We start from the raw sequence: 24,558 nt of genomic DNA, 5'->3' as shown, positions 1-24,558 counted from the left end.
TGCCAATTTTCGTCTGGCTCACCATAACATCTCTTCAGACACCGTTGATCCTGGTCTTAACCACAGATATGCATTTTTTGTAGAGGAAAAGGCCTACAAAGGTTTTATCAGTTCACAAGCATGAGCTGTCCAGGAGGTAAGTACATCATTCTATTCATCCTGGGCACTAAGGATAACTCTATGCAGATGAGTTCATGTTCCAGTCACAATGCGGTAAATCTCGCAGATGCAAGAGTCTCGTGTGGGCTTGCAGCCATTGGTGCTGGTACTATCGATTGTGCGCGACACAATTTCAAATGGCCCTGCTCCATTGGCGACTTGCAAAAGGGCGAACGGTGCACACTGTTCACTTTCTAGTCATATTGTTATTAACAGCGCAATACAGGTACCTTAATATGGATTATTTATTTTTGTCAAGCATGCAGTCTTCAGACATAATGGCTTTAAATATATCATACAACATCGCTTGCCAATGGAGCAAGCACATCTGGACGTGTATGTCCGCTTTCCCACACCAGTACCACATCAAGCACCACGAAAAGTCCATCATCTTTCTTGTACCGAAATTTCACCTGCCAGCCCACATCGCCAAATGCCAGACTTCCTTTTCCTTCAATTTCATCAAGGGTGTTGGTCGCACGGATGGTGAAGCTCCGGAGCGAGGGTGGGCGGACATAAACCCCATTGCTACGAGCACATGCGAAATGGGTCCTGGTTCAAGGCGTGATACCTTGGACGACCACTTCAATGATTGGAACTGGAAGAAGATATGCGCAATGGGTGAGTTTTTGGCCTCTCACTATTATCTGAACTCATAGTTTCTGTCTTGCAGGTTTAATTTTCCATCGCAAGTACAAATTCGCATTGATTGAGGTCCAAGAACGTGTCAACGATCTCACCAATTTTGAGGCTTCTCTTGCCACAGATGAGCTAGCCGCATGGAGGAAGGACATTGAGGCATGGGAGGAAGACCGTTCACGACCAAACCCATTTGAAGACAGAGCTACGACAAGTATGTACATTCTATTCAACACATTTTAAGATGCTGATGGTGTTTTCAACAGCAATGACTCAGGCTGCTGTTCGTCTGGCCATATCAATGGCAGAGGCCACAGAGATTGAGCGCGGTAACAATGTGTCCCTGCACATGGAAACAGCTATCGCAAACGACGCCGAGGCAGAAGAAGACTTGCAGGCCTACTCTGATGGATCAGCAGTAGATGGAGGGGTAGGAGGAGCAGCGGTCCTAATGAGAGGAGGCGAAGCAGTAAAGGAGAAGCGGTTTCACCTGGGAAATGACCAAGAGCACACAGTCTACGAGGGAGAAATAGTAGGGATGATACTAGCAGTCGAGCTACTGAGGGAGGAAGGAGGAGGAGGAACCATGGCCCTCAGGGTCGACAACCAGGCAGCCATCAGCGCCACCAACGCCTTCGTGTCCAAACCAGGCCACTATCTTATGGACATATTCCACAACGACCTGCGCAAGCTAATCCCCGCGCAAGACAATCGCAAACTGAAAGTAAGATGGACACCAGGACACCAGGGGATCCCCAGCAATGAAGCAGCCGATGAGCAGGCAAAGTTAGCTGTGCGAGGAGACAACAGCGAACCCCACGCCATCCCAAAATCCCTAAAGTCACGCAACTGGTGCAATCGCCACCCTCCCCATCAGCAAATCGGCCTTGAAACAAAGGTTCATGAAAGAGATCAAAGACGAAGCAGCAACTATCATGAAGAACTCACCAAGATACAAGCACCTCCACGAACTCGACGCGACAGCCCCATCGAAACATTTCTCCATGCTAGTGGAACAGCTGCCAAGACGCCACTCCTCACTATTGTTCCAACTCCGTACAGGGCACACACCATTGAACAAACACCTTCACCGCATCACGAAAGTCCCCAGCCCTACCTGCTAACAATGCCTCCAACGAGAAGAGACCGTCCACCATTTTATTCTAGCATGCCCAAAGTACACGAGACAACGATTAGCGCTCCACAACGAGTTAGGCCCTCAAGCTAGTCATCTCAAGAACCTCCTGAACCACAAGAAATGTGTCAAACCACTGCTACGCTTCATCATGAGCACACGAAGGCTAGAGCAGACATTCGGTGATGTAACGCCACCAGCAGATGATGAAGAAGACAAAGAATGAACAAGCGCACCCATTTTCCTATACCATATCGCCTTTAGCTGGCCTTAAACGTTCTCACACCACGCCTGGACCAATGATTGTACACCACACACCCGAAAGAAGTATATAGTCCATAAAAACAGTAGAATACTTGTATGTTTTGTCTACCATAGGGCATGGCCCCAACGGACAATAAACAATGAAAAAAAAAAAAAAAAGTGTCCCTGCACAATGATATCTCGCCATCGGTGCTGATTTCATCAGGATTAGAACTAGAAGATCAACAGTTGCATTGAGATTTCTGAACTTTGCTGGATCACAAACTGACTCTATTCTAGGCGCCGTCTTGAATTTGATGCCAGGGTGGTTGGACAACACGCTACAGATATTCAGAAGGGCAAGCTCTTACAGCGGGTGAATGCTCTTCGCTGACGCATTGACACATGGGGCCGAGTGCAGTTGTTGTACATGCCTGGCATCTCCCGCCTGCACTCGCCGGATGACATTGCCACTGAAGCCAAGGTTCACAACATAAACCTGTTCCTGCCGTCCTCTCTATCCCATTGAGTACCGTGTGACGACCGCTTGCTTGAACACAAGTGGGAGTTACATCAAGCTCAGGCATATGACACACTCAATGACCTCTGCACTGTGCTCAACCTGTGATACCACCTGTACAAGTATAAGGACACATTTATCCGAGGACAGCGAGCAAATACCCAAGCCAACGGAATCATCACTAACGCTGAACATCGCATTGATGCCTTATCAGTTAAGTATTAACTCTAGAGGGTGTCATATACCATATTCCCAGGTACAGATCCGAAGATCCGGATCTCAGATCCGATCCAGATCCGATGGACATATCCATCGTCCGGTCCACAGATCCGATCTAATCCTTGTTTCATGTCCTGTTCATATAACTCTAACTATTGTTCATCTCCTTTTGGCATTCCTGTACACCGGTATACCAGTTATCCTTTACTTCCGTTATGCTTACTGATCCGCTACACTTACTGATCCGCTTTAGCTTAGACTTCATTCCCGGTTATGATTCGTTATCCATCCAACTTACCGATATGCTGTACACATACTTTGCTTATACTTCGTACATAGCCTTGTGTCCTTGCTTATTGATCATTCTGTTAGTTATCCGTAGTATATAAACCCTTGTACATGCGCTGTAGTAGATCAGTTCGAATATCATCTTAGATTGCACTCATTCTGTCTGGACTCTAAGTCCATCTGTTATCCGTCCGGACTTGAGTACGATACTCTTGTCTACTCCGAGGCTTAGGATTGATTCCTATAGTCTATATATCCGTCTCTGTCTTTGGACAGTCCTCGCCCGTTAGTTTCTAGTTCAGATCTGATCCGGATTAGCCGTTTCTATATACATTCAATATCTGGAAGCCTTAACGGATCCATTACGAGACTTATCCATCTCAATATACGCGATACTCTAGCACTCTGAAATAAGGGGCAAGACTCGGGAAAGGGGCACAGCGCACAAGCTGAGGCCGAAGCCCTTCGGATCCAATACTACTTGAGTACGGTCTTAACAGAGGGGCGCTTCTGAATCTGGTATCAAGGCTGGGCAAGAACGACGAATGGGAGAGGAGCCTCAAGCCGCTCGACAAGCAAAAGGATGCGGTACCACTCAAACACAACGATGGCTGAACGGTGGGGCAGCAAAATATATCATGGATTTGGAAGACCTCAGGCTCCAACAGCAACGAGCTAGGGCTGCAGGACTGTAAGTAGGCTCTAATCACTCATGCTCCTCACTGACCTGACTGTTTTATAGCACTACGTGTTGAATGGTGTAGGGTGCGAGCGCGAGCTCACCGCTGGGAGGAAGAAGTGGAGTTACTGCGCGAGGAAATGCGCCGCATCATTGCATTCTTTGACTGGCACGCTGGCTGGTGGGACATGCAAGGTCCACGACGTGCTTTTAACTCACTCCAAGCCAGAGAGGGCACGCTTGCTTATGCTCAATGCCAGGCCAATCTTCGCCGCACAATGGCTGTCCACTTCAAATCTGTGTGGGCAGCCAACCCTTCATGGCAAGCTCCCTTCGTAGTTGATCTTCATTCCTAGTTAAACCCCAATTCCCCTCGAGGACGAGTATATAACCTACTGTGTATTTACAAGTGATATATCATGCAAGCTTTGAAGGCAATATTATGCGCAAACCCCGTTCACAAGTAATATATCACACGAGTCTCTTGTAGAGCTTCCAAGGTGATGCATCACACAAACCGGTGATATATCACACGAGCCTCACAAGCTTTGAATTCAAGGTGATACATTAAATACCCAAACTAATGATATATCACGCGAGTCTTGCAAACTTTAAAAGTGATGTATCACGCAAGCTTTACAAGCTTTGAAGGTAATACATCACGCAAATTAATGATATATCATGCAGGCCTCGTGGGCTTTGGACGTGATATATCACGCAAGTTTTTGAAGGAATACATCACACAAACTGGTGATATATCACGTGAGGCTCTAGGAAGGTGATACATTGCAGGACAGACTTGATGTATCACATAGACAGTGATACATCACGGGACAGGCAGCGGGAAAGGTGATGGAGTTGATATATCATGGTCTATGGACCACAGGCTCTGATATAACATCAGCCTTCTACAATACTAGGTATTGATTCATTATACCTACAGGGTATTGTGAAAATTCAGGGTCTGACTGACGTTGTGGTGGTCTATCATAAAGCTGTACAACGGCGCGGAGTGCACTGGATGGCAAGGTTTCGCGGCCTCTGTCTGTCTCTCATGAACCGGAGAATTGTTTTCGAATTGTTTCCAAGATCTCGTGACCCCGTGCAACCGCAGACTGTTGACCGGTTCACGAGCCATTCCCTGTTGCAACGTTGGTCTACATGAATATCGGTCGACAATAATCCATGCACTCGTACTACGACTTACGTAGATTGAGATCAACAGTCATTCAAGGACGTCGGATTATGCAACTGTAGATGCTATAAAAATCACAGTACGATTAGACGTAAGATGTGATCCCTGACAATCCAAAGAGATACCGGTTCAGATGTATAGCCTGAAACATCGTTCAATTACTCAGGGTGCTAATGTGGGCAGCCAGTGTGGGCCATATCACAAGAATGACTATGGCAAATATGCGAGTTCAAAGTGCGGGAAATCACAATAGACAATGCTGCAGTAAATAATATGATTATGTTGTCACTATCATACAGTAGTTCACTAGACACGCACTATCAAATCGGAAATACAAACGGCAGACTGAGCATCAGGGCAAGGCATGCGATAAAACTTTTGAACGACGCCTGGCGGACGTAAAGAATAAAATTCAAGCGGAGGCAAACCCGCCACGCGTTCAACAGACCTGCTATTGCCAGTCATCATTAACCTGTCTAGCAAAGACTAGTGTGACCACTAATGATTTCACGGTACACAGTTGAAATATAATACGGACATCTAAGTCTGGATGAATGGGACAGCAAGAAAGCTGATATCGATAGCGAGTAGCACCCTAGACTAGCTAGCATGGAAATTAATCGCATCGACGATATGAAGCAAAATCACGACTCACGAAAATCGAATATCGTGTATCCATTCCATTCGCTGTTGAGCCTGTCGGTACAATATTGCCAGGGGTGGCGGAACCCTTCAATGTTCAAGCATGAGATACTACCTCAGGGTTTTGCATCCATAAGGCGGTCTGTCCTCCTAGTAGACCAACTCAATTAGCAGGAACATGACTAGTAGGCATAAACTCAGTCAGTAGTCTTGAATTCCTATAGCGACGTGAATTAAAATACCCAGTGAGTATACAATTGATGTAAAACATTCGATCTAAAGCTCATTGAAATATAGCTGGGACTCCGATGTGTGAGTGATCTATAGGGCTATGATGAGTCGGAACCAACTTAACCAAGTGCGTAAGGTACCTCGTGAGAAATTTCGGTTTGTTTGCTGAAAAATGCAAACCCATGTCCTGCAGTCACTAACAACGTGACGCTCACTGGCACTGGTGCAACCCCGTAGGTCGTCGCAATGAATTTGCTGCTCGTGAGTACTAGTCATGCGCGTGACTGCCCATTGCGAGTCTATGTACACACACAGCTGGTCATAGTGACCTTTGGCCACGTTTCAAAAAACGGTAGTTGATAGTCAAGCCGCTCTGTTTCGTGACCATCTAGTATCATCTCAGGCTTCACAGCGTCCTAATCTTTATCAACTCTCGAGCTGATACATTGCTAGATCATAAAAGAAACAATCCCATGCCAAACCCAAACCCTCTATGAGCACTTTTACAACATCGCCTGTCCAAACCTCACCCCGTGCATCATCACCCTCATCCCTCATCCCACCATTCCCCTACCCTAGCCTATCTCTAAACTCCTATACTACCATATCCCCCTTCCGCTCGCCATCAAGAACCCTCGCTCTCACAGATCAGACCACATGAGACCACCGAAGCCGCACGTCAACCGTACGTCTCACACTCATATTTCTCTCCACAGATTTCTTGTACTTCCGCTCCCCGCGGTCGAGCTTGCGTTTAGCCATACTACCTTGCTCATCGCGTGGATAAACATAGTCATCTCATCTTCGCAGGAGGGCACGTCTAAAACGGCCGGCGGGAACGGCGGACGGGACACAGGGGCCCCGTAGACTAGAAAGTACTGTCCTGCATAGAGACACACTCTCAATGCAAAAAAGACAATCTTCATCAATGCCTATGTCAGACTCTACACTGTCTATGTATACCTCTACTCTGTGTTCCTTGAGTCAGCCTTTTTGCCATCTTCTGTGACGGAGCAAACTGCGATCCTGCACCTCACGCTCGAGTTATCAACGACGGACGGTGGCCTACGGTGGCGTTACTTTTTTCTTGATGGATATATCTGATCTCGCACTATACTCAAATTTCAGGATCATTGATTGTTACGCACTATTGATAGAAGCATTGCCACCGGTAGCGCTCGAGTGGTCTCAACAGCATTCTTCCCAAGTACTACGCCTCGGACTTGAACCTATGGCATAAACGTCAAATTCAACAGTCGGGCCACGAAAAACACAAGTCTATAAATGCCTCCATACCTTGTCTGGTGATGCTGGCGAGGTGGACGCTACTGACGATTAGTCTAATCAACATTTTCAAACTCCTAGGTTCCCATCTGCAAGGACTTTGTATCCTCAATCAACTTCAGTGAGCTGATTGCAAAGATTTCTGGGAGTTAGTTGAAAGCTGTAAGCCCTATCAATACGTTTGTTTCTGTTTTGCCAACATCCATTCTAGAATAAGCACTCACCTCACTGAGATGACATGTAGTCTAGGGCTGGATTGTGATTCTCTGTCAACGAGGCTGGCACTATGAAACTGCTACGCGACTTGCATGCTTGCCCGTCGTATTGCTGACCCGTATGATGAAGATCCTGCAGTGCTTTTCCCGCCTTATCTCTCTGATGCACTCATGGTGTTCTAGCATGTGTACACACACCAGAACAAGTCTGGGCAGAACAAGATCACTGAAGAACAAGACTCGCACGTTAGGCTTCCTGTGCGGCCACAAGTGGAAGCGCGTCTGACTTTTTCTCTCTCCTATTGGGCACTCGTTTCTATTTTCGGCCATAGGTTGATAAAGATGTCATATATATATTTACCAAACACGGCAGCCTGCAGAGGGCTTCACTTGGTTGTGCAAATTGATACAATAGTAATACATGAACTGCATGACGTAACGTGTGCTGCACGCTTTGCCATCAGTGTTTAATCTTTTTTCGCACCCTTGTCGTGCCGCGACCCGGGGTCAGGAGCGGGGGGCCAGGAGCGGGGGGCGCGAGGGTGAGCGTGGGGCTACAGGTGCTGGGGACTTTAGGGTCAGGATTGGGTATCAGGACGTGTGCTTGGTGTCGTTGCAGAGGCTGGTAGGTGAGATGAGTTGTTTGTTTGGTATGTTTAGACCTTGTGTATTTTTCAATACTGATTTTCTACATCAAGCCGACAACGATTGGCTTTTTACGAGTCCTCGAGCCCCAGAGAGCTATTACGTTCCTCAGGCCCGAGCCGATACTCGTTGAGAATCATTGAGACGGCAGGCATTCATCATAACATAGCGCCTAATATTATAGTGATGTGAGCGACAGGATCTTATTTATATATAGACCTCCTGAACTGATGCAAGTGTGATGAGAACATTCCATGAATAGTAATGAAAGTCAAATACCCAAAATTACTCAATATGCACTCCTATTACCGATGCGGGAACCGTGAGGCGATGAGCCCACTAGATGGTGATGTATTTAACATGCACAACTCGTTACGCCAGGTTCACCTTTCACCTATCCTCCGAATATGACCGTAGTCTCAGACGATCCAACTTGGTGGCCAGTAATTGAATCATATAGCCTCTGCAGCTATTTCTTAGGTTCGTGTAGAGTTAGGCATGATGCTGGTTGCATTCTAACCTTCAGTGTGGTTTCGCAGTTGCTGCCTGTACCGTGGTGATATACGATTGGGGTGAGCAAGACAGTATTCAATAACTGCTGGTATCCTTATGATATTTCTAGCAATCAGTTTGGGGAAAGAGGTATGGTGATACCATCGCTGGAGCACCTCTTACTGATGGTGGTTTCATACTAGTATGAACTGATCTGGGTGAGAAGAGTCCCGTATTAGAAGACCAACATAGTAATACAATGCACTCGGGGCAGGGGCAACGCTGGTCCCCAGTGACTATTCTATATCTCGGTGTATGTGCATTATGTCATGAGCGCCGTTGGCAAGTCGTGCTAACTTGGAGATATTTTAGGTGCGCTACCTTGGAATGCCATACACTGTGTATGTTTGCAAGGCTACCAAATGGTGCAGTACTAATGAGCCTTCTCTCGCGATCAGCATTTATATGCTGGGTATGCCTCACATACATTGTGTTCATTACTTCTGACTGGCTGGGTACAGAAAGTCTGCCGACAATCTCCATGACAGATAAAGTGAGTGGTCTGCATCAATGCATACGTTCCTGTCCAAACAGCTACGTTCCTATGTAGGGGTGAGTGAGGTTGCCGACTTGGTTCAATATAATGACCGCAATAGCTGTGAGTTTGTTTTGAATGTTTGGTCCTCCGAGGCTCATCATTACCTGGGGTTTTGCAGGCAATATCCTGTACACCACACTAACTTGGACGACCGTAGGTCGTAAATGCCATGCTGGGCAGTGAGTCAACTAAACTGAAGTGTCTCAATGATATTGAACTGACCGAAACATCATGCAAGTCATCATTATCACTCGGTTGCATGCGATGTACCAGCAATCCAGGAAGATACTTGTCTTTCTCGTTGTAATCTTCCTGGTTGTCACAGGCACCTGCGGAGTGATCGCCGCAATAGGAAGCAAGTATACTGTAGGCCGTAAGTTTGAATAATGGTCGAAAGACTTGAGTGCGCGAGACTCATCAGACGATTACCAGAGGAGCTCATCCTTTCCGGAAGCCATCAGTGCTCTTATACATACGAGGGAGTCTCCGGGCTTCTGGATGCTTTAGCTTGGGTATGTTACACTGTATGGGAGGTCCTCACACTGTGTCTTGCAATCCGGATTGCTATACAACACTTCCGTGCACTGCGCCATTCACCGACTGGATGGACCATAAGAGACTCTTTGACGGTGATGATAAAAACTCACGTGGTTTACTTTGCTAGGTGAGTTCGTGGTTTCAATGCGGTTGTATTTTAACGCTAAAGTTCCGGACGCACCAGCTTTGTTGCTGTTTCTTGTTTCCAACTTGGTTATCTCTCTCCAGGGATCATGGTACGCTGATATTTCACTCAGTGATAGCTGCATGTTCATCGTATCTACAGTATTCATCTTCGGTGGGATCTGATGTCTACGCTGGAATCCTGGAATTTGTCTCGATCACACAAATGTTTGTGCTTGGACCACGCCTCATCCTTAGCGTTCGGGACTTTAACGCTAAGCTGGTCACCGACTCCGATGCAGGAATCGACATGCCCTCAATGGTTTTCCAGGAGGGCGGCCGTGTGTAGCACTAGAAATGATCCAAGCAACTAAAGACTTGTCGGGTACTCTGCCAGGGGCAGCCGCCTGAGGAATACGTGAATACGTAGCTTGAAGTCGTGCCAGTGGTGCTTCAAAGTACTAGTATATTTAACAAGAGAAATAGGTGTGGGAAAAGTAAAACCAATCACATGTCGTATCTACTATCACTACTTTCTGGAACCGGCTAAATCCAGTGCACTCTGCGCCGTTATACATTCGTGTGATATTATATGACAGACCACCACAAGTACAGACGATGCCTACTTCGAATTCATCATCGCTCGAAGATGTCCTTCTCTCGCTGTGTTCACGCTTTCAAACGAGCAGTGAAATGGTTCAGGGTGACTTCGGCAGAGTTAGTCAGACGTTCTTGAATACATATTAGGTCACTTACATCGCCGTGCCAGTGCAGAACTCTGGCTTCACCTCAATCCTGTCCCCGTTTGAGTCTTTGGCATGATCGATGCGCAGGACGGCGAGTGTGGCAGAAGCTGCAGTCCACAGACTGTTCTCTGCAAACCATCGACCTGCCAAGGGTATTTGTCATCCTCAACAATGCCAGGTGAACTATGAATCAGCCTACCAGGACAAATACGCCTACAGGGATCAGTGAGTAATTGAATATAATAGCAAGTACGGAATATTCACCTGCCGTGACCAAAGGCAACATGGTTGGCGAAAGAATCCTTCAGCTTCCCGTCAACTGTTAGATGGCGACTAGGATCGAAGCGTGATGCATCGGGAAACATGTCTTCATCCCGAGACAGTGCCCTGAGCCATGCTCAGTTCAAGCCGTCACATACACTCCGCTGTAACATACCACTGATTAACTATTACTATCGCACCTGACCAAGCTACGGATGAGTCAACGGCAACCTTGACTCATACGACTTCGAACCTTTGGGTATGAAGTGCTCGCCATAAACATCATCATTTGATGTCGCATGTGCAACTCCTGTACCAGGGGTCAATTATTCAGAGTTAATATTTGTGCAGACTGACCTAGGGGGACGACAGGATGCCATCTCAGAACCTCGCGGAGAATAGCATCAAGGTAGGGCAGTGACGCCCTATCATCAAGACACGGCATTTTATCATGCCTCACAACTTGATCGATTTCTGCACGAGCACGGGCTTGAATGTCAGGATAGAGCACCATAGCCAGCAGGAATATCTGCAATGTGGACGTCGTCTGCGGGATATCAAAGTAAGAATCAGAATTGCTTAAGGAGCGACTCACGGTTTCTATGCCAGCTAAGATGCCGATCTGTGTCAATGGATGAATTCTGTCCTGGTAAAAAAACTCTTACCAATGTATCCCATCAACGCAACAGCCTTCATCGTGTCTTCGTCAGCGTCGTCGTGAGCTTGACTGAGAAAGTCAGCGACTAATGAGTGTGAAGCAGTACCATTTGCCTTCACGCAAACAGATCAGGCGAAAATTCCATCCACAACTCTGCGCAAACGTACTATCTGGCCCTTCACTTCGTCAAAGGGCTCGTTCAAAAGCTGTTGAGCTAATTCTCTACTGCGTCCCATCAGGGAAAGTGCTCCACCGAAGCACCAAAATGGCAGCTTTTCGACTGCAACCTCATGCTGAATGCTCAGAATTATGTCGTCAACAGAGGCACTCACGGAAAGGAAAGGCTGTGAACATGGCAGCCCTCTCTGGAGAAACAATATGTTTGGCAATATCAAGGAGTTCGTGCGCGCGGGTAAGAAATGAGCCTTCATATCCATCAGTAAGGTGTCCGTATGTCACGGCCATGATTAGGGATGCTGTGTATCTGTTACAAGGGTTGATTGTCAACTGGACCATACATCACAACGACACCACTGAATTAGGTACGAACGCTTGAGTGTGTTTCTGCCAGTCACTAGTGGCACCTAAGAGATTGATGACTAGTTCATTTGCATGGCGAGAGTACATCTCGTGGTATGAGACTGAGACTTCGGCCTTGAGGACTTGATGAAAGATCTTGCGATGTTGTCGTAAAGTCTCCCCATACGGAAGGAGTACAGTATTGAAAGCCAGTCCAGCTCTGCACCATCAGTTTATGAAGAACAATGAATGAAATCCAGCAATGCATACAATTCATTGGTGCGAATAACGGGGCGGGTAGAGTAATTCGCAGAACGCTTGTCCAACAACTCTCGTGCAATGGTTTCGGAGTTTATGATGATCAAGTCGATCCCAAGTATGCGGGAGTGAATGATTTTTCCTATGATCAGTTATGAAATTGAATCCAAGAGTTTGGCAAAGAGGCCATTGGTATGCTACCAACCATATGTCTTTCCCCACGCAGTATATGTGAGCCAAGGTCGCTTAGTATCCAATTGCAGCGCATTACCCAAAATTGGCAACGGACGAGGACCTGGTGGTAAAGGTAAAGGGTAGACACGTCTGCGAGTCCGACCCAAAGCGACAACCAGGGTAATAACACACAGTATCCCTAAAGCGAGAATATCCGTGAAGAGCATGAAGAGGGATTATAGTCGAACCCAAGATACGTTGGTTCGTCTTATAAAGGGGGTCTTTGATATTGAAAATGGTAACTCAAAGGTTAACGACATCTTGCATGGAATGGAGATTTTCTGAGACAAGGATGCTAGGCGGTATTTGTCGAGTGCGGTCAAGGCCCTTATCCATTCGAACTGGGCACCTGTGAGGACTGTATTTCAATCGAAAAATGTGGTAACTTAGAGTTTCAATCACTCACTTGTGAGACCAGCCTTGCTATGTCAAGTACTGCAGGTAGGCTGGAGCAAATTTCGGCTCAACATCTGATACGAGTTAGCGACTCTTCTAGTAGGGAGACAACTCCTAAGCAGAGCCCTTTCAACCGTCTGCATTGTCTGCAGAATCATTTATCAAGGGATCAATCTGCTCGTTCTAAGCCAGAAAACCTTGATGCGGCAGAAGCTATGATTTCATAGCAATGATCAGACCCTGGTAAGTTCGATGAATGAGAAATGTCACCACCTCGAGTACCTTCAAATTAGGGCACAGACTTGTGAAACATCCGATACGCCACAAGTAGCATGGATGCATTACCGTAATCATAAAGATACCAGGTATGTATGAACGAGTCGCCGTTATCGAGTGGTCGTACGTACACGTGGCTCCGGGCTTCGTCGCGCACCAACTCCGCTCAATCGGCGTCCAAATGTCGGCAGGTATTCAATATCCCCTGCTCATTTTGCAGATTACTTACTGCATATGCATAATACACTTCTGCCAAAGTAATTAGCAAATACTTCATGAACACATCTTTTCGCCATCTCTCAAGACTGCAAATCTCGGACCCATTGGACCGTCAATTTACAAGTACGAATGCACGATCTCGAACTAGACTCCTTAACACCACGCAGTAGTGCTGCGAGCAAAAAAACTGAAGCAAAACTCGGATTTTGCCATGGCAGCACAAAGAAGAATTCACCAGCGATCAACTAATGTCAGTACATGGACTCATGATATAATTATGCTACGACCTGCGTACAATGAGATAAAGTACAGCTAGTGCTTTTCCGTTCAAGAAATTGAGCTATTACTAATCTATTAAGAAGTCCTCATGACACCAAAAATCAGATCAGGCATGAGAACTGGATCTAGTAGTGACACGATACTAGCCCCAAACAATCTAGTATGGTAGAAACGTGACTGAATCGGGATCTAGACTTTTATCTTGTACAAAGGGTCAGGAGATTTTGAAAACGGATCTAGTTTCTGAAGAGTCGATGGCAATTCTCTTGTTCACCAAATCGAGACAGAGACAGAGGCTTGCCATCTAGTGCACTGTGCCGTTGTTACAACCATGTGCTATTACACCACAAGTACAAACGTGTCCTACTTCGAATTCATCATCGCTCGAAGATGGCCTTCTCTCGCTGTGTTCACGCTTTCAAACGAGCAGTGAAATAGTTCAGGGTGACTTCGGCAGAGTCAGCTGCAAGTTTTTCAATAAATACTAGGTCACTTACACCACTATTCCAGTGCGGAACTCCGGTTTCACCTCAATCCTGTCCCCATTTGAGTCTTTGGCATGCTCGATGCGCAAGACGGCGATTATGGCAGAAGCTGCAGTCCACAGACTGTTCTCTGCAAACCAACGACCTGCCAAGGGTATTTATTATTTTCGACACTGCCAGATAAACCATGAATCAACCTACCAGGACAAATACGCCTGCATGGGTCAATGAATAATTGAAAATGATAGCAAGTGTGGAATATTCACCTGCCACGACCAAATGCAAAATGATTGACGAAAAGATCCTTCAGCTTCCCGTCAACCGTTAGGTGGCGACTAGGATCGAAACGTGATGCATCGGGAAATACGTCTTCATCCCGAGACAGTGCCCTGAGCCATGCTTAACTCAAGCCACCATTACATGGACTCCACTGTGACATACCACTGATTAACCATTACTATCGTACCTGATCGAACTACAGATGAGTCAACGGCAACCTCGACTCATACGAATTCGAACCTTTGGGTATAAAGTACCCGTCATAAACATCATCATTTGATGTCGCATGTGGAAATCCTGTGGAAGGGGTCAGCCATGTAAACATGAAGCTATATCGCTGCCGACCAACCTAGGGGGGCGAGAGGATACCATCTCAGGACCTCGCGGAGAATGGCATCAAGGTAGGGTAGTGACGCCCTATCATCAAGGCACGGCATTTTATCATGCCTCACAACTTGATCAATTTCTGCACGAGCACGGGCTTGGATGTCAGGATAGAGCACCATAGCCAGCACAAATGTATGCAATACGGATACAGTCTGCGGGACGTCAAAGTAAGAATCAGGACTGCTTAAATAGCGACTCACGGTGTCTATGCCACCTAAGATGCCATATTCTCGTCAATGGATGAAATCTGTCCTGGTAAAAAAACTCTTACCAATGTATGCCATCAACGCAACAGCCTTCATCGTTTCTTCGTCAGCGTCGTCGTGAGCTTGACTGAGAAAGTCAGCGACTAATGAGTGTGAAGCAGTACCATTTGCCTTGACACAAACAGATCAGGCGAAATTTCCATCCACAACTTTGCGTAAACATACCACCTGTGCCTTCACTTCATCAAAGGGCTCGTTCAAAAGCTGTTGACACAACTCTCTACAGCGTCCCATCAGTGCAAATGCTCCACCGAAGCACCAAGACGGCAACTTTTCGACTGCAAGCTCGTGCTGAATGTTCAAAACTATGTCGTTGACAGGAGGCACTCACGGAAAGGAAAGGCTGTGAACAAGGCAGCCCTCTCAGGAGGAACAATATGTTTGGTAATACTAAGGAGTTCGTGCGCGCGGGTAAGAAATGAGTCTTCGTGCCCATCAGCAAGGTGTCCGTATGTCACGGCCACGATTAGGGATGCTGTGTATCTGTTACAAGGATTTATTGTCAACTGGAGTATACACCACAACGACACCACTGAATGAGGTACGAACCCTCGAATGTGTTGCTGTAGTAATAGGTCACTAGGGGCACCTAAGAGCTTGATGACTAGTTCATTTGCATGGCGAGAGTACATCTCGTGGTATGAGACCGAGACTTCAGCCCTGAGGACTTGATGGAAGATCTTGCGATGTTGTCGTAAAGTCTCTCCATACGGAAGGGATGCAGTATTGAAACCCAGTCCAGCTCTGCATCATCAGTTGATGAAGAACAAAATGAATGAAAACAGGTAATGCATACAATTCAGCGGTGCGAAGGACGGGGCGAGTAGAATAGTTCGCAGAACGCTTGTCCAGTAAGTCCCGCGCAATGGTTTCGGAGTTTATGATGATCAAGTCGACCCCAAGCATACGGGAGTGAATGATATTTCCTATGATGAGGTATGAAATTGAATCTAAGAGCTCGACAAAGAGGCCATTGATCTGCTACCAACCATATGTCTTCCCCCACGCAGTATATGTGAGCCAAGGACGTTTAGGGTCCAATTGCAGCGCGTTACCCAAAATTGGTAACGGACGAGGGCCAGGCGGAAGAGGTAAAGGGTAGACACGTCTGCGAGTCAGACCCAAGGCGACAACCAGGGCAATAATACACAGTATCCCTAACGCAAGAATATGAGTGAACAGCATGGGAAGGGATTACAGTCGAGCCTAAGACATGGTGGTTCGCCTCATAAAGGGGGTCTTTGACGCCCGAAATGGTAACTCAGAGGTTAACGACATCTTGCGTGGAATGGAGATTTTCTGAAACCAGGATGCTAGGCGGTATTCGTCAATGCGCTTATCCATTCGAACTGCTGTATTCGGATCCAAAAATGTGGCAACTTAGAGTTTTAATCACTCACCTGTGAGACCGGTTGTGACTACTTGCCATGTCAAGTACTGCAGCCGACCTGGAGCAAATTTCGGTTCAATATCTGATACGAGTTAAGCCCTTTCGCTGCATTGTCTGCAGTATCATTTATCAGAGAATCAATCTACTCGTTCTAAGCCACAAACCTTGATGCGGCAGAAGCTATGATTTCACAGCAATGATCAGACCCTAGTAAGTTCGATGAACGAGAAATGTCACCACCTCGAGTACCTTCAAATTAGGGCACTGAGACTTGTGTGAAACATCCGATACGCCACAAGTAGCATGCATTACCGTAATCATAAAGATACCACTAGTGCACTGCGGAAGTGAGAAACTGATCAGACCTGAAAAGGGTAGGAAAAGACGTTGTAAATAGTATGTAATCCGACGTAGCAATTAATATAAATTCCGAGGTGTTAGAATCTGGAGAGATCCTCAAATCGGATCATTTTCCGACATAGGAAACATAGAGGTTTGCGGAGAACCTAACCACACGTCTGATTTGCGTCTGAATACGATCATAATTTAGTCGGATTAGTATCTAGTTACAGTACTAGGTATGTATGAACTCGCTGGTCGTACGTAGACTTGGCTCCGGGCTTCTTCGCGCACCAACTCCGCTCAATCGGCGTCCAAATGTCGGCAGGTATTTATCTCCTGCTCATTTTGCAGATTACTGCATATGCATGGTACACTTCTGCTAAAGTAATTAGCAAATACTTCATGAACACATCTTTTCCCCATCTCCCAGGACTGCAAATATCGGATCCATTGGACCGTCAATTTACATGTACGAGTGCACGATGTCGGACCAGACTCCTTAACGGTTCTTACGTGACAACGGTGACCCACCGTGTTAACCAAGCAGTAGTGCTGCGAGCAAAAAAACTGAAGCAAAACTCGGATTTTGCCATGGCAGAACAAAGAAGAACTCACCAGCGATCAAGCCCTAAACAATCTAGTATGGTAGAAACGCGACTGAATCAGGATCTGGACTTTTATATTGTACAGAGGGTCAGGAGATTTTGGAATTTCTGAAGAGTCAATGGCAATTCTCTTGTTCATCAGATCTAGACAAAGACAGAGGCCGCAAAACGTTGCCATCCAGTAGACTGTGTCGTTGTTACAACCATGTGCTATTATATGACAGACCACCAAAAGTACAAACGACTCCTACTTCGAATTCATCATCGCTCGAAGATGTCCTTCTCTCGCTGTGTTCACGCTTTCAAACGAGCAGTGAAATGGTTCAGGGCGACTTAGGCAGAGTCAGCCAGACGTTCTTGAATACATGCTAGGTCACTTACACCACCACGCCGGTGCAGAACTTCGGCTTCACCTCAATCCTGTCTCCGTTCGAGTCTTTGGCATGATCGATGCGCAAGACGGCGAGTATGGCAGATGCTGCAGTCCACAAACTATTATCTGCAAACCAACGACCTGTCAAAGGCATTTGTCCTTCTCAACACTGCCAGATGAACTATGAATCAGCCTACCAGGACAAATACGCCTGCAAGGGTCAGTGAATAAATAAAAATGATAGCAAGTGGAGAATATTCACCTCCCATGACCAAAGGCAAAATGGTTGACGAAAGGATCCTTCAGCTTCCCGTCGACCGTCAGATGGTGACTAGGATCGAAGCGTGATGGATCGGGAAACATGTCTTCGTCCCAAGACAGTGCCCTGAGCTATGCTCAGCTCAAGCCGCCGTTACATGGACTCCATCGTGACATACCACTGATTAACCATTACTACCGCACCTGATCGAACTACAGATGAGTCAATGGTAACCTCGACTCATACGACTTCGAACCTTTAGGTATAAAGTACCCGCCGTAAACGTCATCATTTAATGTCGCGTGTGGAGCTCCTGTGCAAGGGGTCAGTCATACAACACAAAGTTATATTACTGCTCGCCAACCTAAGGGGCTGATAGGATACCATCTCATGACCTCGCGGAGAATGGCGTCAAGGTAGGGCAGTGACACCCTATCATCAAGACACGGCATTTTATCATGCCTCACAACTTGATCAATTTCTGCACGAGCACGGGCTTGGACGTCAGGGTAGAGCACCATAGCCAGCAGGAATTTCTGTAATGCAGATGCAGTCTGCAGGACATCAAAGTAGGAATAAGGACCTTAAGTAGCGACTCACGGTCTCCATGCCAGCTAAGATGCCGTATTCGCGTCAATGGATGAATTCTGTCCTGGTAAAAAAACTCTTACCTATGTATGCCATCAACGCAACAGCCTTCATCGTTTCTTCGTCAGCGTCGTCGTGAGCTTGACTGAGAAAGTCAGTGACTAATGAGTGTGAAGTAGTACCATTTGCCTTCACGCAAACAGTTCAGGCGAAAATTCCATCCACAACTTTGCGTATACATACCATCTGTGCCTTCACTTCGTCAAAGGGCTCATTCAAAAGCTGTTGACATAACTCTCTACACCGTCCCATCCGTGCAAATGCTCCACCGAAGCACCAAAATGGCAGCTTTTCGACTGCAACCTCATGCTGAATGCTCAAAATCATGTCGTCAACAGAGGCACTCACGGAAAGGAAAGGCTGTGAACATGGCAGTCTTCTCGGGAGAAACAATATTTTTGATAATCTCAGTGAGTTCGTGCGCACGGGTAAGAAACGGGTCATCACGTCCACGAGCAAGGTGTCCGTATGTCACGGCCATGATTAGGGACGCCGTATATCTGTCACAAGGATTGATTATCGACTGGACCATATGTCACAACGACACCACTGAATTAGATACGAACGTTCGAGTGTGTTGCTGTAGTAGGTCACTAGCAGCACCTAAGAGATTGATGGCTAGTTCATTTGCGTAGCGAGAGTACATCTCGTGGTATGAGTCCGAGACTTCGGCCCTGAGGACTTGATGGAAGATCTTGCGATGTTGTCGTAAAGTGTCTCCGTACGGAAGGAATGCAGTATTGAAGGCCAGTCCAGCTCTGCATCGTCAGCCAAAAAAGAATAAAAAGAATGAAAACCAGCAATGCATACAATTCGATGGTGGGAATAACAGGGCGAGTAGAGTAATTCGCAGAACGCTTGTCCAGCAACTCACGCGCGATGGTTTCGGAGTTTATGATGATCAAGTCGATCCCAAGCATACGGGAGTGAATGATTTTTCCTATGATGAGGCATGAAATTGAACCTAAGAGCTTGGTAAAGAGGCCATTGGTCTGCTACCGACCATATGTCTTTCCCCACGCAGTATATGTGAGCCAAGGACGTTTAGTGTCCAATTGCAGCGCGTTACCCAAAATTGGTAACGGACGAGGACCTGGTGGCAGAGGTAAAGGATAGACGCGTCTGCGAGTTAGACCCGAAGCGACAACCAGGGCAATAACACACAGTATTCCTAAAGCGAGAATATGGGTGAAGAGCATGGGGAGGGATTATAGTCGAGCCCAAGATACGTTAGTTCGCTTATAAAGGGGGTCTTTGATACTTGCAAATGGTAACTCAGAGGCTAACGACATCTTTGCATGGAATAGAGTTTCCTGAAACAAGGATGCTAGGCGGTATTCGTCAATGCGCTTATCCATTCGGACTGGGCACTGTATTCGTATGCAACAATGCGGTAACTTAGAGTTTTAATCACTCACTAGTAAGACCAGCCTTACTTGCCATGTCAAGTATTGAAGTCGACCTGGAGCAAATTTCGGCTCAACGTCTGATACGAGTTAGTGACTCTTCTAGCGAGAATTCCTAAGCCTGAAAGTCCCTTCGCTTCATTGTCTGCAGTATCTGTCAAGGAATCAATTTGCGCGTTCTAAGCCACAAACCTGGAGGGGAGAAGTTATGATTTTACAGCAATCACACCCTCCTAAGTTCAATGAACGAGAAATGCCACCCCCTCCAGTACCTTCAAATTAGGGGAGAGACTTGTGAAACATCTGATACGCCACGAGTAGCAGATACGTGACTGCATTGCCGTAATCTTTGAGGATACCAGTATCAGTGGGCAATGGGCATGTCTGAACACGCCGTTTCAAGTAAGCACTAGTCGCACACAGGTCTAAACTCCGCTCGGCTTTGCAGTTCAAGGTGTCGACAGTCACGTGCACTATTCCAATATCTCCTGCTCATTCTCAGTGCGTTCTATCCGTCATACTTTCCTCAGTTCATTGATGCCCGATTACAAGAATGTGTATTTATTCCAGTTCGACGTAAACCGGCTGCTTCATATGACACTTGTGAGTTCTCCTTTCTCAGTACATTCTGCGACCCCTTCGACTCACAAAGATCTACCGTCTTGGACCTCTGATACCAGGATCTGTGCCTCATTTCAACTGCTCCGCTGTGTATAACATTGCCAGTATGTTAATTGTCGAAGGCAATAAATAGTGTCGGTACACATCCTTTGACAGTTCAATCCACGTTATCCATCTAGACGCGACAACTGCGCTGCTACCACCTCTCGCCACGCCGATGCGGCTAGAACCGTTTCTCACTAGGGCTGAAGCTTGAAGCTTGAAGCGCTGATGACGTCACGCGGTATTCGGAATATAATGTTTGTGCAAGGTGTCCGCAGCAGAAAAGGCCACGAGACTTTTTCATCGGGGAAACCGATCTCGACTGATTTTGATCTCAACTTGAACAATACAATTCCCCCCGTTGCACAGAGAAGAACACAGCTAAAATTTCCATGCTTCCCTTGATCATGAGCTGTATTACGGTCTATTACGGTCCGTCTCCTCGTTTGAAGCGGAAAATAATAAAAGACTGCGAAGATTGTCTCCTTATGAGGTCAATTTACTTCACAACAACAACAAATCTCGAGTTCGGATGTCCTTTTAGCCCCTCTTCGGGATACTAGTAGAACTTAAAATCATATATTCATTCCTTAACGCCCAAAGCTAACTAACTTACTCCCGACCTACAAAGCCTCATTCCGCTCCCCGACACCCACTTTAGTGGGGAGAGTGTTCTGTAGAATCTAATTGTCCGAGTCCTCGCTAAGTCTCGAGGATATAGCCAGCAAAAAAGGGACCCGACCGTGAGAGCAGTGATTTGGGAAACAAGCATGAGCCACTATCTGTGGCAATTACTTTTCTTCAAGTCTTTGAGGTTCACACTGGCGTGACGTTCGAGAGGAAGGCAATGACGACTTGGTCCAAACTGAATGAATGTGCTACGTTTGTACAAGGTCGTAATTAAGGGAAGAAAGACGGGAAGGTTTTCGGGCGAAGGCGCGTAGCGCCTACCGGCCTCAAAGGGGCTTTAGCCTATGAGAAAAAGGTGAGCCGCGAGGGCGGGTGGGCCGCCTCGCTGTGTCTTGGCTAAGTTTGCCTCTTCAGGGCCCCAAGGGGGTTTCTTTAGTTGCTGTGAGTGATTAACGAGGCGCCGAATCGCGCTGTGGCGCGATGGCTCAGGGAGAGGAGGGTGGGGAAAAGAAAAGCTAAGTCGACGAAATGCACGGTGTGAATGGTCGACGCAGCAGAAAGAGAAGAGGTGAGAACGCCACGTTTGTTGTTCGCACAACGACTTAACTCTATTGAATTCCTCCGCTCGTGCCTCGCTACGTAAATAGAGTGGCAATTACATAATGGGTCCCGGCATATGCCGCCTCCGACGCTATTGGTTTGAATACATATTACAAGTACCTGTGCGTTCCACCCGGCATACTTTCCTTGGTCCCAGGTCCATTGATGCTCGATTGCAAGAACTTCGTATTTATCTCAGTTCGACGTAAACCGGCTGCTTCATATGACAATTATGAGTTCTCCTTTCTCCGTACATTCTGCGATCCCTTCGACTCACAAAACCAGGATCTGTGCCTACGAACTTCTTTGTCGTGGTACCTGTGGAGATCAGATCCATCAGATCTCAGATCTGGAGATTGCAATTCCAAAATGTTATCCTCGTTCTTCTGTGTCATGGGCACGAGCAGGTCCCATGAGAATTCCTATGGAATCCAGGCTGGCATCCCGACAGACCGGATGGCTAACGTGAACTAGTTTATGTGATGCATAGGCACAATATTAATATTAACTGGCAAAACACTAACATTGTCAATCACATGGGTGTGGCAGGGTGCGACTCGGTTTCGACACAATAGATATTTCAGGACGCGTGGCTTTGGACACTATAATATGTACATACAGCTATATCAAACCTGTGAGATGTATGTGGGGGGAACGACCAGCGCAATGCCTGCACACCTGCAAGGACATGACATCATTGACCCGGACAGCACTAGGTCAAGTTGTCCGTGGGCGTTGCTCCAAGACACTCGAGAGGGGAGGCATGACTGCTAGCTACAAACCTATCTGGTTACTTTTTTATGATTCTTTGATTTGAAAAAAATGACAGATTCAAATTGGGACCACCCCACCGGCACTGCCACTTATTTGATAGCCGCTCCTCGTCCCTATTATTGCTTGCAGGAAGAAAAAACATGTGTGTAGCTTTCACTGGACCGTCACAAGTGTATGAAATACATGTATTTATTCAGGATTGTTCATTATAGCCATATATATCATGATTCCTACACCAAATTTGCAATGTGCTAGTGGTATTGTTTCACAGCATATTCTGCTTGCTTAGCGCTTAGCATTAAGACCCTTAGATCAGACGTGAAGTTGAAATTCTCACCTATAGGCATCCATATACTACCAAGTTTTGTGGTGAAATCGAATCTGAGTGTGAATTTTCTGTGTCAAGCATCATCCAGGTCCCTCAAGTTGACACTATCAATATAATTTTTACTAAAGAATTTGCTGCGAGGAGCTTGTAAAACCTTGGACTGCCAAGCCCTCTTGTTTTTTCCGCCGGGGGCATGTTTTGACTGGAAATTGACTGCCTGGCATGCCAGTAGAAAAAAATTCGGTGACCGAGATTGGGACTGCTTACATAATCACCCCCCCAAAAAATTATTGCAGATTCATGATTGCGACCACTTGTATGCTAATTGGGTTTAATTTTATTTATACTAAGCTAATGGGTCTCAAATATTATCCACTCTGGTGAGCGTAAATTGTGCTGGTTGTTGGCAGCCGTGACCAGCTAAAAGTGTAAAACTTTCCCTTATCGCACCAAGATTGAGTTCACAACGGAAAGGCCTATTCTACTGTTGTGCACTGTATTATGTCTCATGCAATACCCGATGCGACATGTTTACAGACATTTGAAAAGGAAAGTACAGCATCCAATTGCACAATGAATGGCGATGGCACTGGGTAGAATGCCAATGGCTTCCTGGTGTTTAAATACCTGCAGTCGGACGGGCAAGTACTACAAAAATTGCGACTCTTGCATTCCAAAGTTTCCTTGACCACATTCTCAACTCCTTTGGTGCGTCGGGCATCCATCTAAGAACTGGACTATTGCTGACCCGTAGCACAACATATCCTCCTAACAACTTCATCCATCAGCTTCATCTTGCAGCGATCCACTATCGTATCCATGCCTTTCGATACCTTGAACGTGGATCCAGAGGCCACCTTTCGAGTGGAACAAAGTGGTCAACCACTCGTTGTATATGAGTGTAAACTAGAGGGAGTGCCCTGCGGAAAGTTCGTGGAGGGAACGACCAGCGCAGTGTCCACTCACCTGCGAGGACACGGCATCACTGGCCCGGACAGCGCCAGCACATATTGTCCATGGGCTGGTTTTTCCAAGACACTCAAGAGGGGAGGGTTAGCAAGGCATATCCTTACTCACCTTGGTGTCAAGGTGCAGTGCTCCATATGCGGAGTTGTGAGATGCCGTCGCGACCTCCTTCGTGCACATTTCAGATCCTCAGAGTCGTGCCTTTTCGCATTTGTTGAGATTGTCCATGGACCCGAGGGTCGTTTGCTTGTCCCTACGGGTTGGCCCGCTACCCATCAGGTCTAATGATTTCTGATATATCACCTTCAAAAGTTTTCTGACAGATACTAGTAAGTACTTTGTTGTACAATTATAGTGAGAATGTATGGTAGTGTGTTATACATACCAATAGATGTCCAGGGGGGGATTCGAATCGCAGTTCAAGATTAGCTATCGAGGTCGTGATGGTGATATGTGTACTGATTTTA

The 24,558-nt window shown here is 46.6% G+C and overlaps 5 protein-coding genes across 5 annotated transcripts; 1 reads left to right on the top strand and 4 right to left on the bottom strand.

Annotated features, from left to right (window-relative positions):
- Positions 1 to 497: 497 nt before the first annotated feature.
- Positions 498 to 4,238, top strand: DFJ58DRAFT_721136 (uncharacterized protein; the record flags this gene model as incomplete). Its single annotated transcript, XM_041384771.1, has 5 exons — positions 498 to 780; positions 833 to 1,012; positions 1,065 to 1,975; positions 3,704 to 3,894; positions 3,968 to 4,238. The coding sequence occupies 5 exons, from the start codon at positions 498 to 500 to the stop codon at positions 4,236 to 4,238; spliced, it is 1,836 nt and encodes a 611-aa protein (XP_041250994.1).
- Positions 4,239 to 6,158: 1,920 nt separating this feature from the next.
- Positions 6,159 to 6,898, bottom strand: DFJ58DRAFT_755727 (uncharacterized protein). The gene has a single exon (XM_041388076.1). It carries the CDS (start codon positions 6,874 to 6,876, stop codon positions 6,649 to 6,651), a length of 228 nt encoding a protein of 75 aa, XP_041250993.1. The 5' UTR covers positions 6,877 to 6,898; the 3' UTR covers positions 6,159 to 6,648.
- Positions 6,899 to 10,453: 3,555 nt separating this feature from the next.
- On the bottom strand, positions 10,454 to 12,936 carry DFJ58DRAFT_183616 (cytochrome P450). The gene is made up of 15 exons (XM_041379088.1): positions 12,927 to 12,936; positions 12,492 to 12,869; positions 12,299 to 12,428; positions 12,060 to 12,248; positions 11,842 to 11,993; positions 11,677 to 11,789; positions 11,517 to 11,622; positions 11,447 to 11,460; positions 11,209 to 11,398; positions 11,105 to 11,161; positions 11,027 to 11,051; positions 10,855 to 10,977; positions 10,790 to 10,803; positions 10,601 to 10,733; positions 10,454 to 10,551 (listed from the first exon to the last, which is right to left on the bottom strand). Exons 2-15 carry the CDS (start codon positions 12,685 to 12,687, stop codon positions 10,467 to 10,469), a joined length of 1,527 nt encoding a protein of 508 aa, XP_041250992.1. The 5' UTR covers positions 12,688 to 12,869; positions 12,927 to 12,936; the 3' UTR covers positions 10,454 to 10,466.
- Positions 12,937 to 14,053: 1,117 nt separating this feature from the next.
- Positions 14,054 to 16,292, bottom strand: DFJ58DRAFT_721133 (cytochrome P450; the record flags this gene model as incomplete). Its single annotated transcript, XM_041384770.1, has 14 exons — positions 14,054 to 14,138; positions 14,188 to 14,320; positions 14,377 to 14,390; positions 14,442 to 14,564; positions 14,617 to 14,641; positions 14,695 to 14,751; positions 14,804 to 14,993; positions 15,042 to 15,055; positions 15,113 to 15,218; positions 15,273 to 15,385; positions 15,439 to 15,590; positions 15,657 to 15,851; positions 15,904 to 16,033; positions 16,097 to 16,292. The coding sequence occupies 14 exons, from the start codon at positions 16,290 to 16,292 to the stop codon at positions 14,054 to 14,056; spliced, it is 1,533 nt and encodes a 510-aa protein (XP_041250991.1).
- A 1,314-nt stretch (positions 16,293 to 17,606) lies between these two features.
- Positions 17,607 to 20,170, bottom strand: DFJ58DRAFT_183574 (cytochrome P450). Its single transcript, XM_041379087.1, has 15 exons — positions 20,143 to 20,170; positions 19,728 to 20,094; positions 19,535 to 19,664; positions 19,291 to 19,482; positions 19,073 to 19,224; positions 18,908 to 19,020; positions 18,748 to 18,853; positions 18,677 to 18,690; positions 18,441 to 18,630; positions 18,333 to 18,389; positions 18,255 to 18,279; positions 18,080 to 18,202; positions 18,015 to 18,028; positions 17,826 to 17,958; positions 17,607 to 17,776 (listed from the first exon to the last, which is right to left on the bottom strand). Exons 2-15 carry the CDS (start codon positions 19,921 to 19,923, stop codon positions 17,692 to 17,694), a joined length of 1,530 nt encoding a protein of 509 aa, XP_041250990.1. The 5' UTR covers positions 19,924 to 20,094; positions 20,143 to 20,170; the 3' UTR covers positions 17,607 to 17,691.
- Positions 20,171 to 24,558: the final 4,388 nt, after the last annotated feature.

Source organism: Suillus subalutaceus (assembly GCF_016647625.1).
Source record: "Suillus subalutaceus strain FC151 chromosome Unknown DFJ58scaffold_2, whole genome shotgun sequence".
Lineage (NCBI taxonomy): Eukaryota > Fungi > Basidiomycota > Agaricomycetes > Boletales > Suillaceae > Suillus > Suillus subalutaceus.
Note: the sequence above shows the minus strand (reverse complement) of the source record. Positions and strands in the feature narration are given on the sequence as shown.

Excerpts from the sequence above, each read along its gene's own strand:
- DFJ58DRAFT_183616 (XM_041379088.1), bottom strand. The coding sequence starts at position 12,687 with ATGCTCTTCACGGATATTCTCGCTTTAGGGATACTGTGTGTTATTACC. Across the intron at positions 11,790-11,841 it reads GTTCACAGCCTTTCCTTTCC|TCGAAAAGCTGCCATTTTGG; the intron begins GTGAGTGCCTCT and ends ATGAGGTTGCAG. Across the intron at positions 10,978-11,026 it reads ATAGTAATAGTTAATCAGTG|GGCACTGTCTCGGGATGAAG; the intron begins GTATGTTACAGC and ends AGCATGGCTCAG.
- DFJ58DRAFT_183574 (XM_041379087.1), bottom strand. The coding sequence starts at position 19,923 with ATGCTCTTCACCCATATTCTCGCTTTAGGAATACTGTGTGTTATTGCC. Across the intron at positions 19,483-19,534 it reads GTTATTCCCACCATCGAATT|AGCTGGACTGGCCTTCAATA; the intron begins GTATGCATTGCT and ends CTGACGATGCAG. Across the intron at positions 19,021-19,072 it reads GTTCACAGCCTTTCCTTTCC|TCGAAAAGCTGCCATTTTGG; the intron begins GTGAGTGCCTCT and ends ATGAGGTTGCAG.
- DFJ58DRAFT_755727 (XM_041388076.1), bottom strand. The coding sequence starts at position 6,876 with ATGAAGATTGTCTTTTTTGCATTGAGAGTGTGTCTCTATGCAGGACAG.